At 33.2% G+C, this 15,965-nt stretch overlaps 1 protein-coding gene across 2 annotated transcripts in view; it reads left to right on the forward strand.

Moving 5' to 3' along the window:
- The window catches only part of Gucy1a2 (guanylate cyclase 1, soluble, alpha 2), a 373,443-nt gene extending 360,608 nt beyond the window's left edge, over nucleotides 1-12,835 (forward strand). Inside the window, exon 8 of one of the 2 annotated variants that reach the window (NM_001033322.2) lies at nucleotides 1,548-12,835. In NM_001033322.2, the coding sequence (NP_001028494.1) occupies nucleotides 1,548-1,755 (208 nt within the window). In that variant the 3' untranslated portion in view covers nucleotides 1,756-12,835. The remainder of the gene's footprint in view (nucleotides 1-1,547) is intronic. The other variant, XM_011242361.2, reaches the window with a different exon arrangement.
- The last annotated feature ends 3,130 nt before the right edge of the window (nucleotides 12,836-15,965 follow it).

Consider the following 15,965-nt stretch of genomic DNA (forward strand, 5'->3'; position numbering starts at 1 on the left):
CTTTATAGAATTTTAAAATATCAGAATGAGCCTTTCTTTTTGAATGTATAGAACCATTATATTATATTTTAATTCATAATCAAAGTGCTCTTTTATCATTTCACAAGCAAAATCCTACAATTATGGATTATGACATTTAGGCTTCTCTGAATGTAATAATAATTAGCATTTCTAACTGTCATTTTTAGATAATAATTTTACCTGGTAGGGACATTTGAAAATGATTCTTTTTCCCTAGCATATCCTACGTGATACCATGGAGCTGCAGTTAGTTCTAAACTGATTTATGAAGATGGGTAGTCTTTATGAAAAAGAATGATGACTTTTACTTCTATAATATCTTCCAAAATTCTAAACTCTTTGTTTATGATTTCAAAATGTATCCTAATATATGACTTTCACCCTAACTTTCTTTGTCAATGTATTCTGTAATGCTGTCCATCAAATGGCTTGAAACTCATTTGTTTCACTCATAATGTTGTTTCTGACTTTCACCCTCCGCACCCACTGCATGATTCCTCATAAAGTTACTTCTAAATATAAAATCCAATATGGCTCTCTCTTTTCTCATTTTCCTCTTCTGGGATTTCTATCATTTATTTTGGTATTAAGTGGGCTTTTGTTTGTTTGTTTGTTTGTTTGTTTTTTGTTTTGTTTTTTATTTACAATATCTATTCTGTTTCACTATACTTTATTTCTAGTTGTTTCTGGTTTTTTTCTGTTCCTTATCATTTATCTTTCCATTTTTATTTCTATTGACAAAACTGTAAATTGCCTAGCTTGTGATCATGGGAATTTGGACAGGGAGTTAGTTAGACAATATCCCATTATTTATGAATTGTTGAATTAAATTGAGCTGCTGGCTGGTGTTTTCATATATGAATATCAAGCATAACTTTGCATGGAATTTAATAAATTTAAAGAATAAATCTAGTCTAGTGTTATTATTCTGAAAAGAAGTCTCTGAATGAGACAGAAAAACATGAACCAAGATATTTGACTATATTTGATTAGAAACCATGTGTTGCTAGAAATTTGTTACCAAATATCATGGATACTTGGAGTCATTACTTTGATAGAACTTGCTTACATATCCAATACACAAGACACATACTCAATGCATACTCAGAATCCATAACATATATATAAAAAAAATTCTAGAACTTAGGCAAGTTTTCAAAACAGACAAACTAGGTCCTATACATTTGAAATAAGGCCCCACATTTTACAATTCTCTTAGGCTTTTATTTTGGAAAAATTAAATTTGAACTTCTATTTTTCAGAAACTGCTATTTAGAAAAAGCAAACCTGATGACATATTTCAAATGCCATATTGGGCTTTTATACAATTGTTATAACATGAAGCAATCTCTTTCGTGTCATAGCACTTTCTAATATTTGAAGTCATGTGACAATCACATATTCAAAGACATTGAATATTAGCTTGAGTATAGTTAAAGAACAGCTACCTAAGTCCTTAGATTTTTCTGTTCATGTAGTCCCATTTCTTCTGCTGTTTTATTCACATTGTTTACATTTTTTCTTAGATTACTAAAACGAGAAGACAGTTTCACATTTATTCCTCGTTCTCGAGAAGAACTTCCAGACAACTTTCCGAAGGAAATTCCTGGGGTCTGCTATTTCCTGGAGTTAAGGACTGACCCAAAGCCACCAAAGCCATCCCTATCTTCATCGAGAATAAAAAAGGTTTCCTACAATATTGGCACAATGTTCCTCCGGGAAACAAGCCTCTGAGACTTGCTGCAGATCAAAGACTCCTCCAAAAAGCACAAGCCCAGACATGGGTCCTCATGAGGAGAGGAAGAAACTATTTCTCTTCCAATGCTCTGTAAGAACATATAGTAGGTTTTGTGTTAACGTCAGGCAATAATCCTTGAAATGGTGAATAACTGATGTCAACTAAAAACAAAAAGCTGGGTGGTGTGGGGGAAAAGTATAATGTTTCCATCCATATGAGTATTTCTGGTAATGGATATTTTATTTACAAGTACAGGCAATCAAAAGTAACTAATAGAGCTTATGGTTTTTTGTTTGTCAGCCATGCAGGTATCTCTCCCTATACATTTATACCACTTTTGAAAGCCAGTTTTAAATATATATTCCTACATTTAGTGAACTGATAGGTAAGGAATAATCTCTAATTTTCTTTTTCTGAATAGGCATCTCATACATATATTATGGCAGTGTGATTAAACTTCCAAGCAGAAGAACTATAAATTAGCTAAATATTTTAGGGATGTTACCTATTTTTATATATCTATAACTATATCTTCTCCTAGATAATTGCATTTCCCACACATGATTAAATATTCAAAATGTGCTGGGGCTTTGTGGGTAGATTTGATGATGCTATATACAAGTTTCACTTACTTAGAGAGATTAGTGCTTGAACTGGGAATATGTATAACTAAGGATATCAGCTGTTGAGGAAACATGTGTTTGCTTAGTAAACATACCTTTTAGATTTATTTCATGTAGCTTGGATCCAGAGGAAATGGAATTTTCTAGTAGAAAATAAACCTGTAACTAAGCTTCAGGAAAGATTTTCTTTTAAATCTAAACACTTGTAAGTTAAAACAAAACACTTTGCAAAACTAGATCCTTTTTACATTAAAACTTACCAATGTAATGGTGTATGCAATCTTAAGTGGCTCCATAATCAACATTATCTCTCAAAATGATGTATTAGTAGCTGCCCTTCCTGTCTCTGACCTATGCCTTCAAAGAACTGACTGTCACACTCCAAAGCAAATTCTGATATCAGAGTTACTGACGAATATCTGTCAGGCAATTTTGCCAAGAATGTTGTTTCCAATTGCCTAACAACAAAGCAAAGAAAAGCTCGATTTCATGCCTTTTGGATTCTAAAATGTATATTCTTTGGAGGTTTTGTTGATACAGGCTCTAAAGTATCAAACTGCCTCATGAATACTGGTGTAGGCTGAACCTCCAGATTCCACAAACACCATGTATACATAGATAGCATTCCATTGCATGCTCTACTAAATTAAGGACTGCTATCAATAGCCAACACTGCATGAAAATACTCTTTACAGGCTCACACTGAAATTAGGAGTGCACAGTGTGCAAGAATTTTCATATTTGGAGCCACATATAAAACCTACATATCTAAGGAGTTTAGTGATCTGGAAGCATTTGCTGTATTGAAATAATAGGATGGACCTTTTCTTCTTACTCAAGTATCCAGTATGTATTCTCACTGGTAGGTATGTTTACTGGACACAATATATACTTTTTTTCAGGAATTTGGGCCTGCATTAAACATTCTAAGGTATTGCTATATGTTAATTCCCAAAGTCGTCTGTGATTGTTAATCACTGTTCTCTATGTGACTTGGCAACATTTAAATTAGGCAAAGCACTTGTTCTATTCATGATCTTTTTCTAACTTTAGCTGTATTCTCACCCTGGTATAATTGAGATACTAATTTAACATACTTTACATGGAGAAAGCAAGATATATATTTTCCAGGTTCTATGCTATCACCTGTCTCTTTTTTGCCAAGCATAGTTCTGTTTTTACACCATACAGATAAAGGGCCAGAGTATGCCTGTGATGCTTTGTAGCCTGAGGGCAATGTATCCTCAATAGAATAATAACAAATACATTTCAAGAAACTTGAATATTAGCTTACCTCCTTCATAGTAGAGAAGGATGAGGAGTGTAGGGAGAGTAGATAGAGTAAGCTGAAAACACAAAGTAGTCTTGTTCTACTACTGATGAAAATGCCTGATGAAAGCTGACAGTCTCTTACTATTGAAGAACAGGGGAAACAGCCATGCTCACCATAGTCAATTATATCTATTATGTGCAGTAACTATGTTTATTATGATATATTCAATTATTTTACACTCAATAAACATGTTCTATAACCATAAGGTTGAAAGAATATTTCCCAGGAATCATGCAATATATTCTCTGTATTTAAGAAAATTTATGAAAAATATACACACACCCCCACACTCATATCTTTTAAAACCTAATATTTGAAATCCACTCTATTATTCAGTGATTAAACTATTACTAAATAAACAATTAAATAAAGCTCAAGAGGAGAATTTACTCATTTATTCTCAGTTTTAAAAGCATCACAAATTCTGTATTTGGTTACATTATTTTACATAGTTAGGAAAGAGCCGTTACACTGTCAGAAATGGCATTTTAAAGAACATTGCATAAATTTATTATATATCCCTAACAGGAAATTATATTCTTCAATCACTATAATCTATATTTCTGAAGACAGTCTGAGGAAGTAATATAATCTCTTGTAAGTTTTCTAGACTGTTTCAAATGACCATCATAGTTACATTCTTTTTTGCTTTATGTGCTTGTAAGGCACTCAAAAAAAAAAAGTTCCATTGTCTGCATTTGTATAAGGGAGAAGCTATGAACTTTATATTTCCATCTTTTATTTTCTACAAAGCAGAGTTCATATGTTCTATCTTAGAAAACTTGGCTGCAAATATGTGACAGTATTTTGATTCTATTGATTAATAGCTCTCTATTACTTTCATATATTTAACAACATGTAGGAATGGTATACCTTTTAGTGTGTCAGGTTGAAAGGAATCTAGGAAGGTATCCATAGAAACCAAGTGATTGCAAGTTGGTGTAATATGTTTAGCTCACTGTAAAATCAACTTCAAATCTAACATGGCATGAATAACTTCCCTTTCTGAATATTGGATCAGGTAGTTAATTTAGGAAAGGAACTTTGCAACTAGACATTATTACTAACATTTACCACTGACAGAAATATCATTTGATGAGGAGAACATTGTCATCTTCAAATAAGTCAATAATCTAGCATAGGTATAATCTTCATATACTTGTATAGAAGCGATCTTATGGACTTTAGTAAAGAGGCAATGGTGTTCACAAAGAAAAATTACCATGTCTGAGAAACATTGTTGGGACTTTCAGATTTGTCATCTTGTGAAGGTGATCTATGACCCAACTTTCTAAAATCTACCTCTGTATGTATATCTCCTGTTGTATTTTAGACTAATTGGGGTATCTCTTCCAATTCCATATTTTATGTGGAGACCAGTAAGCTGTGACCCATGTTTCTAACACCATCTCTGATATATAAAATTGGAGAGTTAGTCAGTGGATCCAGCACACATTAGTTCTTACAGTCTCAAACTTTTCTCTCTTGTTTAATGACCATGACATTAGGATAGAGATATATGTTCAGAAGTGTGAAAGTTTGTGTCTCTTTAAGGAAAGAAAAAAGATATTAATGAGTTAAACAAAATCTAATTCTCAATTGTAGCAATGCTTTAAAACATGTAAATTTTTCCAGAGAGATCTACCAATAAAGCAAAAGTAAACAGAAACAAAAGGCAAAGCCATTTACAAAACCATCCAACTCTATTCAGGACAGAACAGTGTTTCTGCTGACTGAAAGGTGGGTCTACAGGTGTGCAGTGTTAATATGGACTTGGAGATTATGGCCATCAACACTGGCAGTTTCTTCAGTTTGCCACTGGCTGAAATGGGTGTTGTACATATATAACATAGAACTTAAATAGTGACAAAGGTTTCTGTACTCTTTTTTTTTTTTAGCAAGACATTGATTATCCCTTCCTCACCCTCTGTGTGCTCAACAGATATTATCTCAACCTCTCAAGCCCAGCCTTCAAAAACATCATTTCTTCTTTACTTCTGAACCAGATTTAATACACATATAAGTTATATAAACATGCTGAAACAAAATTCATGTTAAGAAAATAAAATGTCCTTATATGTTGCCTCAGATCAGAATCCTCACAGTGGTGAATGAAAAACAACTTCTGATACTCTATATACATTAACATAATCAGCAGAGACTGTTGAGATAGTATGCAATAGTCCTTCATCACACTTGATTCAAAAAAACCTAAGTACTAGTGTTCTACCATCTTTGTTCTCCCTTTCTTTTCATTGAAAAAAAAATGACCACATCTTGTCTTATAAAGTAATGAATCTCGTGTGTGTGCACATGTGCACCCTTGCATGTGGTTATTGGTTGTAAAAGGTCATTTGAGAAGGACTTGAGAATGTGTGTAAGTAGTTTGTCTTTGTTCTGATATGTTGTATAGCCCTAAAATACTTTCAGTCAAGTACTTCATTGCTCTCCCACACTGTCCTAGTTTAATATTTACTTTTCTGCTTAAAAGTATTTCACTGGCTGCATAATAATAATCTAGGAAGTTTTAGGAATTGGAATTACTGGGAATATCCTACGGCACATGGCAGAGGTAGGACCCAAGAATGAGTTTAGGAAACCACCCTCATTAATACTGCATACAGCCAGATGTGGAGATTATGGAAGAACATGCTTACAATCTCAGTGACTCAAAGGTAATACAAGTTGACTAAGATAGCAATATACTCTTTTATTTAATTTTGAATATTTAAGCACTCTGGGTTTCTTATCATAAATTTTAATTTTAGCTTTGGTTTCAAATGCTTAGTATGCTTTCAGAACATGAATCTTCAAACTTATTAGTGACAGAAGTCAACACTGATTAGCATGAGGGATGAATATTGCTCAGTATTATTAGGCATAGTAGCTATATTCTTGGTTACTGGTAAAGCTGTGCAGTACACTTGCTGGCCTTCACCACTGAAGTAACAGAAAATAAGTTTAGGACATAAGTAAGTATTGAAATGACAGCCTACCTTCAGAATGCTGTTATCTATATTATAAAAAGATGCAAAGTTAATACTTAATGCCTCGTTTCATTATGTATATCACATATTTCTCTCAAAGCAATTTCTTAGCAATACTTATAACTATCTTTTAAGCAATATTTTAAGCCATGGTAGTGATGCCATATATAATGCACACGTGTGCATTTCACCAAGCCTTTGGAGAAATGGAGACATGGTTTCCACTAGCAATAATACAGGTGGTTTGGAATTTTTAAAGTTATTTGTCGTTTCACAACATAATGAAAAGCAAAGGATGAATCATATTTAAAAACTGATCAAATAGTTCACAAATCAATCTCAAAACTCACTAATTTGTGGACATGTAGCTAATGAGTTTACATCAGAGTATGTCTGGTGTAATTTAAAACTATCTATATTACTATAATTTCTATTGCTCTCAAAGACATTTACGTACTATTTGTAAAGTTGCTCAAATTTTTGGATCTCTGTAGTTTATTACAGCAAGCAACAAAGATGGAAGTAGAGTGTAAGTTCAAAGAGCTGATTGAGAAAGTGAACTTTGATAAAATATACGTGAGTCTTGGCTTTATAAGCTCCTGAAAGATTTAAGATAAAAGAGCAAAGAGATTTCTAAAGTAATAGAGACTGTTAGAAGAGAGAGGATCTTAAGGAATATGGAGTTTCTATAGTATACACAGTTGATTTAATGAATGCTAGATAACCCTTTTGCTATGTGTTACTTTTGTGTTTTTTTGTTTGCTTTCTTGTTTTGGTCATTTTGTTTTGTTTGGTTTGAGAGAAAAAATTCCAAACTAACCATTCCCAGTCCTCTGATGAGGTAGTGTCAGGGTAGCAGTAGCTGTAAGGCTCAGTAAAACTTCAATTAGAAGCTCACAGAGCCATAAATAGCAAGTCTCTGAAGGTGGTAGATAAAATGATTCTGGGTTATAGTGACAAAGGTAAGTAGAAGTGCCAGAACATCCGGATCTACAAAACAGAGGGTCAAACATTGGCTCTGCCTTAGGTTACAGAGAAGCCCACTGAAATTAGCACAGGACAGATAGTCAGTGTGCAGAGGACATTAAACACAGCATCTTCACACACGTTTGGTCGACATGACATTCACTAGCAAAATGATTTTGTACTTTACGCTCCTCCAACTGCTGAAATAGGAATGATATGTTTTTATTATTGTGAACTTGAATCACAAAGTCTGGAAAACATTTTACGTCCTAAAAGCTTGTGCCATCATTTTTGAGGTTATTCCATAGTCAATACTTCATATTTTCTCAATTTGCACTCTACTAACAAAGCAAGTACTCAGCTTCTGAGAGAAAAAAAAATGGCCTAGGTTTACTCAAGATGGAAGCCCCAGAGAGCTAGAGAACCCAAGACCATTAGATAGTGCTTAGGGGAAAAATGAGGGTGTTCTCTCTGCCTTCTAACATTGAAAGCAAATGGATACTCTGTCATTATCACTCAGAGATTTCTCACTTACTTGTAACTGACTATCTCATGCAGAATGCATTTAGGAGAAGTAAGTTCCCTCCTATTTTTAACTAGAATTACTAGTCTTAAAAAATCAATTATTATATTGTGTCAGTTCACTTGTATATAAACTTCAAAGTTGATAGGTTTTGAAATCGTATTTCATAAAATACATCAAAAGCTTTAGCAATGAGAACCTAATTCTGTGGCTTAGTCCTTCAGGTTTTAACCTCTGGTGATATCACTTAATCGTAAATTAATTATAGTTCAGTGCTTGTTATTTTTCCAAGTTTTCTATGTTACTAAACAAGGTTGTTATAAATAAGAATTTTAAATGGTGGCATTGAACCTTATTTCTCTTGTTGAACAATATTCTCATGCTTAAAACATTAAACTATTACAGAGCTCGATATTAAAAGCCAAAGGTAGTGTGTTCAGACTCCTTCATGTTAAGGCATCTAACAAAGCACCCCAGTGATCTAGATAATGCACAGGAATTGAGAATTATCTAAAGCAATTATGTGGGAGCTTTAGAAACAGTCTTGAACATTTGTGTAAGGATAATGATGAGTAGATAGCAGCCATGATTATCAGGCCTATTATTTTTATTAATTTCAGATGTGTCAGCATCACTTGCAAAATTCATTTCTTGTGTAACTTCCTGATCTGAAATAATGGTTACCTCTTGCTTATTCTTTTGATCCTTAAAAAATTTTTACTGTCATGAAATACAAATTATTATCTGACCATAACAGTTTTTCTAATTTATGAGCATATAAGATATATTTAGGTGGAGTCAGCTGGAGGGAAAGAAAGAGAAAGAAAAAGCCCCCCTATAGGGAAGCTTTTACTTACAATGGGAAGATGAAAATTATGTCTGTAGTCCATCTTTGTTAACCTAAGAGAAAGCTAAAGATATTGATATGGATATATCATTAAAGATTTTTTTTAAAAAATAAGAAATAATACTGAATGATAGGTACACCAAATAAAATTCAGCATGTCAAAGCTTTAGAAAACAAATAAGAAACTTAATAAAACTGTTAATTAGAATGACTATTTAAAGGAACAATGACAAAAATAAATCATCATATATATCTACCAAAGCAGAATTTGCTTCTGTTTGGAAAATTTAGTACCATGTCTTCAATCAGTATTTTCTGTGACAAGCTAAGCTCTAGTATAACCTTTATGCTAATGAGAAACCAGGTAGGAATTCAAATATCATCTGTATGAGCTGCAGTTGCATCTTAAATATAATAGGTCTGGTATCATTTCTAAATAACTCTCAATAAAAGTCTAATGAATACATTGTGTACAAAGAGACTACGTAGGGCAAACTAATCAGGTCTTTAAATACATTGGCACTTTAAACTCCTGTATGCCCCTCTCTCCTTTCTAACTCCAGTCCTTCTATTCTTTCCTATTTCACTTTATTCTGTCTTTTCTGTCTCTATTTCTTAACAGCTCTTATAAAGTGCATGGCAATATTGTTTTACTCTTTGAGCTGAGGCTTTTCCTTTTCACATTTACATGACTGAATATTATAGACCTGTGAGGTAAGGAGGTAAAAGTTAGAACATAGTACAGATCATTTGAAAAGAGAAGTGACTGTGAATTTGGATCTTGACTGCTGAGGGCTTTGTCATACAAGAGAAAGTGGATCTATGCAAACTTCTTTGCTCTCTCCTGGGAAGTATCAGAATCAACATTTTAAAGCTCCTGCCCATTGCCCCTGCAAGTCTTCATTCAGAAAATCCTCTTCTAGCTTAATCTCTAATTTTTCATTAGATTTGAGAATCACACTGCTAAAGATTGAGATAGAAAAGCCTTTTCTCAAATCTGCTTTTAGAATCATAGGTACATGAAATGCAAGTTGATTTTACTGGACCTTTAGATGTAAGGGATACACTACCAAACTTCTTGGGTACTGTTACATGAGTCAGATAGTTCTGTTATAGTGTTTCTAGATCTTGAAGTGTCTGACAAAATTCAACATAGAATTTATATCTACCCTGCTGAGAAAGCAATAAGTAGCATTCTCCATGTTTCTTAGCTCTACCCTTTTAAAATTTTAACACATTTACATGTAACTTTTTAAGCACAGCTTTGACTTATTTTCTAGAATTAATGAATTTCCATGGTTTGAAATAAAAAGACCTAATTTTGATATTTCATATTGTTATAGCAAAGGATTTATGTATCTCAATCCAAGCCATTTATTTTTCAGGGAAAATTAGATAATGCCTAGCAAAGTATTTGATTTATAACAGAAAGTAATTCAAATATCTTAAGTGTACTAAAAAAGAAGGCAAAAATGGAATTCTAGGAAATACATCTAATCATTTTAATTTTCTTCAATTGAAATGTCTTATATGTTATGTCACTGTATAAATATTATATTCAAATATCCATAGAATACCTTTGTTTGTATTCTCTAGTGGTATATGAGTGTTATTATTTTTTTTCTATTTAGAAAGATATATTTTCAAAATCAACATTGTATACCTGGTATTTCTGACCTGGGGATGTAATAAGTGCCCCATCTGGGAACTACCCTCCTCAATGCAACCTTTTACTTTTCAGTTCTGATTTTTAATTATATCCTTTATCAGAAGTCTTAAATTCATATCAAAGAAAAGAAGAAGTATATAAGTTCCAAACAAATAAACACCCCCCAAACAGCAACACATTTCTTTGTCATCTTCTATATATCCCATTCTTTACACTTAATTTCTGAGATAGGTGCATATTTACCATCTAAATTGAAACTTAAGTGAACACTTTTTGTGTTTTCTTATAATTTTCCTAATTAAGTATAGCCAATCTTACAACTTAATCAGGTAAATAAATGAATAACTTTAATTAAAATAAATATTAAAATAAACTTTAAATATCCTTATCAATTTTATTTACTTACAGAAATAATTTTAAAGTGATTTTTAAATGGGAAAAATATAGATAATGCAATGGAGAAATTAAGCTGTGAGCCAAAGCACCTTTTTTGTCTCTATGTGGTTTTTACTTCCTACTGAAGATCAATTTCTAAGATTCCATTGTCCAAAATGTACATGCTACTGGCCACAGACTTTAGAGCACCCACTACTTATTAGGAAATCTAGTCCTGCTGTTACAGCTGGTCAGGATGTGAGAAAATTAAGAAGAATTGGTGAGAAAATAGTCCATGAAGAGAAATGTTCCTTCCTTCCTTCCTTCCTTCCTTCCTTCCTTCCTTCCTTCCTTCCTTCCTTCCTTTCTTCCTTCCTTCTTTTCCGTGCTTTCTCTCTTGCCTTCTTTATTTCCTTCTTTCCTTCTCTCTCTCTCTCTCTCTCTCTCTCTCTCTCTCTCTTTCTTTCTTTCTTTCTTTCCCTCTTTCCCTCTTTCTTTCTTTCTTTCTTTTAATTTAAATTGAATGAACAATTTGTTTCCCTTAGAAAAGAAAAAGAAAATATTCTTTAAAGTTTGTCTTTGAAAATGTACAATTATTGTAATAGCTTCTGACACCTACACTATACCTTCAGTAATCAATTGACTAACCTTTCTAATTATGCTTTGAAAGCAAGCCAATTAAGTGCATTCAGAAATACATATCATTCCTCCTTCCAAAATGAACCTACCTGAATTCAGACTGTTTAACTGTGAGTTAACTGTGACATTGTACCAAAGGGTCGCAATTCCCAAGCACTACTTTAAATCTCAAACTTACCCTGCTCTTTCAAGTGCATAAGATCAACACAGCAAACATTTAGCATGGTTTAGGAATGACTAGGTTCCTCATGCTAATATAAAGACATAATTATGATGTGCTAGGCTTTCAATAGTGTCCTCTGCATGAGGTAGTTTTTACTTAAGTAGATAACTGAGTTATTTTAACAGTTTGTTCTATTTCTTGCAATCTGATGAGTCTACATTTTCGCTTGACTTGTTGTGAATAATATTATATATATGCTATTTTACTAACAGATTATACTTTGTGATCCTTTCTTTTAAAAATAAATGTAGTTATCCCAAACATAGACTATAATATCATCAAATAATACCAAGTAAATATATTTAAGGCATGGTTAATAACATATATTTTGAAAGGCCAAGCTATTTTTTTCATATTTTTATTTTTAATTAATGCATCTGTTAATCCTGTGCCATTTTTCAAAAGTTTCATTTTGTGGTTCAAATTATTTCTAAAAATATTTTCTTTTACCTAGTAGTACAGGTTTTGAGAAAAATATGATTAAAATGATCAAATATGCCTCATTTCACTAGAATTTTAAGAATAATACCTGTAAATGGGTGGAAATATTTTTAAAAATAAAACACCATATTTCTTTGTTTTTTATGTAGCATGACTTTTTACCTATTTGCTTATTTTACTTGTAATTATCCTAAGTTATGCACAATGTATATATTCTCTTTCATGAAGCAGTAGTCATTGTTACGTGCAGACCACAGAATGAGGTGAGTTTGTACATGGAAAAATGATTTATGGGCACCTGGGATTCTTCTAAAACAAAGTGGAAATAAAAGTTGCCTGTTATATTTACATGACTCATTACAGAGCTGCATAAATCATGTATTATTTACCTTAAAATTTCAAAATGTTACATATTAAGTATTTAAATCAATAAATTATACGAACAAAAAAGTCTACAGACTCTTTTTTTAAACAGTTATTATCCATACTATGAGTAACTCAGGATGTGACTGAATAAGAGATTAAAGATGAGACAAAAAATGACTGACTGGAGCGCTCATAGGCTCACACACAGAATGGAATTTACAAGGCTGATGGTGAAGCTGAAGACAGCATCTTAGTTCTGGTTAATTTCCCATTATTTTTATGATATAATTGTCCCTAATTCTGTTACAAATGCAAATAATTCGTGTGGTAATTACTACAGTCTCACTTGTTCTGTTTGTCATATAGAAAAGGCATAATTCATTCAATTGGTACCGAACAGTTGCTTTGTTGAAAGGGAAGGCAGAAGCACCACTTTCAGAGATAAATGTCAGCACCATGCAGGACTTCACATGGCAGTTACACTACACAAAGAACATTTCTACCAAACACTAAAAACCTAATGAGCCTGTGCTCTAGCTGTGGATTATATAGAGTCAGATTACCTTTATTACATTGTTTTCCCCATCTAAGCCAATAACTGTCATTAAGAACACAGTTACCACAAACTGACAAAATTAAGGAGTTTTATTTTAGCTCATATTTATGGAGGACACACCACTAATGATAACCTTCTTGCTAGCAGAGTGATTCAAGGACTCTACTGTCCTATGATGAGATAGGTTTCAGTGCTGGAAACTCTACCCAAGAACATTATCAAATGCAAATCCTAATCATGTACAACTAGTGCTACCCATAAACTTCAGGTAAGTTTCTATACATTCAACATTATTTACTGCAAATTGAGGTTCAATGTGAGTATCAGTAGATAAGCCATGGTTAAATTGTAATCATCCTTTCATGCACAACCTAGTGATTGCTTAGAACCACGGCGGAAACTCTTCTTCAACATAGTCAATCTAGACATTCTGAAGCCGATATGTCCAGACATTTGTCTTCTAAATGATTCTAGACTGTCAAGTTGACAGCCACTAATCACTACCACATACTCCAATATAAGAACTGTTCCTTTTCTCTCAAGATTTCCATTGAAGGAAACCTATTTTTCTCTCCCACTTCCTTTATGTAGAACTGGCTTGAATCTCTTTTTTAAGAAAAGATTAAGCTTTTTTAAAATTTTATTTTATTTTAGAAATTAGTAGTTTCTTTGTGTATCATGTAATATGTCTGATATTCTTACATTAAAAAAAAGGAATGACTTAACATTTTAAAATGTTAGTTGACACCAGATCTGTGTTTAGTAAACTATTGTGCCTGAATGTGAATTCCTATGGATCTCTCATAAAACCACATGTCCTGTTTCTGTGACACAAATGAATGGGAGGGAATTTGTTGATTTGGCAAAAAAAAAAAAAAAAAAAAAATCTCTAAAAATAGTATTGGTAATTCTAGTGACCTAAATCTCAAGAATTGCCATTCAGTCTATTTCAAAACAAAGAGCTTTCTTTCCATCTCTAAACACTAGAGTAGGTAAATCTTTTTTCAAAGTCTAAACCACAAAAAAATATTGGCCATCTTTAAATTCTAACCTCAATATTTTAGTTATCTGATGTGCATAGTGGAAAGAAGTTGTTAAGGCTTCTACTTAATTTTACAGATATAGGAATCTAATTCTCAATTAAATATATAACTAATTTAAATTTTTTGTTTCATTCTACACATCATCTCACTCTACCCTCAACACTGATATGCAAAGGAAATTATGCAGAATCCATATTAAACATCTAGACTTCCCATTATATCAAATGTGACAGAGTTTCTCTGTTAATCTTAAGAGGAAAAACCAGGGTGAATGAGCCTGGTTTGTCAGTTTATAAAAGTTGACTTACATAGACATGTTATTTTCATGTTAAAGGAAGGGAGGAACTGCATATGAAGTTTAAGGGGGAAGCATTAAAAAGAGGAAACTGACACAGAAGAAAATGAAGGAATAGCAAAATGTGAGAAGAAGCCAATATTTCAGGATGATGACTAGATCGCAAGTCACTTAAATCAGTTATGAAGATAGCTTCTTGCCTGTGTGTGATTGATAGCATCTTACTTAGGAAAATATGAAAAGTGTGTCTTAATATTAAAGCAATTTCATGCTACTTTTTAAATTATTAACTGAATCTAGAGAAGATATTCTGGGGTAGGATACATTAAGTGAGAAGGTGTTAGAATTTTAAACAGAGCTTGTAAAGGTTCAGTTTCTCCCTTATCCTTGTCACTCATTTACAGGCGTTTCTGTGTGTTCTCTGGAAAGGAGATCATGGGCATTGCTAACACAGATCTTTGGTAACAGCTGCTTTTGTGTGACTGGAGAATGGATTCTCATTTGGGATTATGGGTGGGGCATGTCATTATCAAGATTCCTCATTAGGATAAGGGGATCCTGACCTTATTAGTACTATTGTAAGAGTGTGAGAAATGTCAACATTACCTGCTACAAATTACGATGCATACATGAAGATAGAGGCTGAGAGTGTTATAAAATCTCAGAATATCCTTTGCTTGTTGAAGTGGAAACTTAAGGGTTCTTTAGAAAGTCAGTTGGATGGTGTTTTGCTGGGGCAGACACATGAAGGAACATTTCATTAAAGTGGACACAGGAGTGAAAGTTTAAGGCAGACTCCTGAAGGAATGTTTTGCTGAAGCAGACACAGGAGAGAGGATGTTCTGCTAAAGCAAGCAGGTGAAAGGACATATGATGAAGGATTCTTTGCTAAAACACACATGTAATTGTTTGCCTTACATTGTATAGTTGAGCTTCACTTGTCAGGACACTATAGAGAGAAGTGCACCAAAAAGTTTAGGGTGGTGTACTGTAGTTTGTTGTTGCTTCCAAGGACTTGGACTGACTGGTGGTCATGCTGAGGCAAGACCCATGCTGAGACAAGGTATAATGAGGACATGTGATGTTTGGAGGGTATAAATAGGACTGCACAGAGTGATGGAGACATAGCTTGGCTTGCTGTTAGAGCTAGATGTGCAATAATTGTGGGTCTCATGTCTTCACTTCTCTTTGCTAATCTTAGCTTCCTTCAGAGAGACACAACAGAGAACTTCTCCAAGTGTTCTTATTGGTCCCTCCTGCTGACTAGAGTTGAGGCTGAGGCCTGGTTATCTCTGCTAAATCATGTCGCTGCTGTTGCTA

The sequence above is a fragment of the Mus musculus genome, chromosome 9, assembly GCF_000001635.26.
Source record: "Mus musculus strain C57BL/6J chromosome 9, GRCm38.p6 C57BL/6J".
Lineage (NCBI taxonomy): Eukaryota > Metazoa > Chordata > Mammalia > Rodentia > Muridae > Mus > Mus musculus.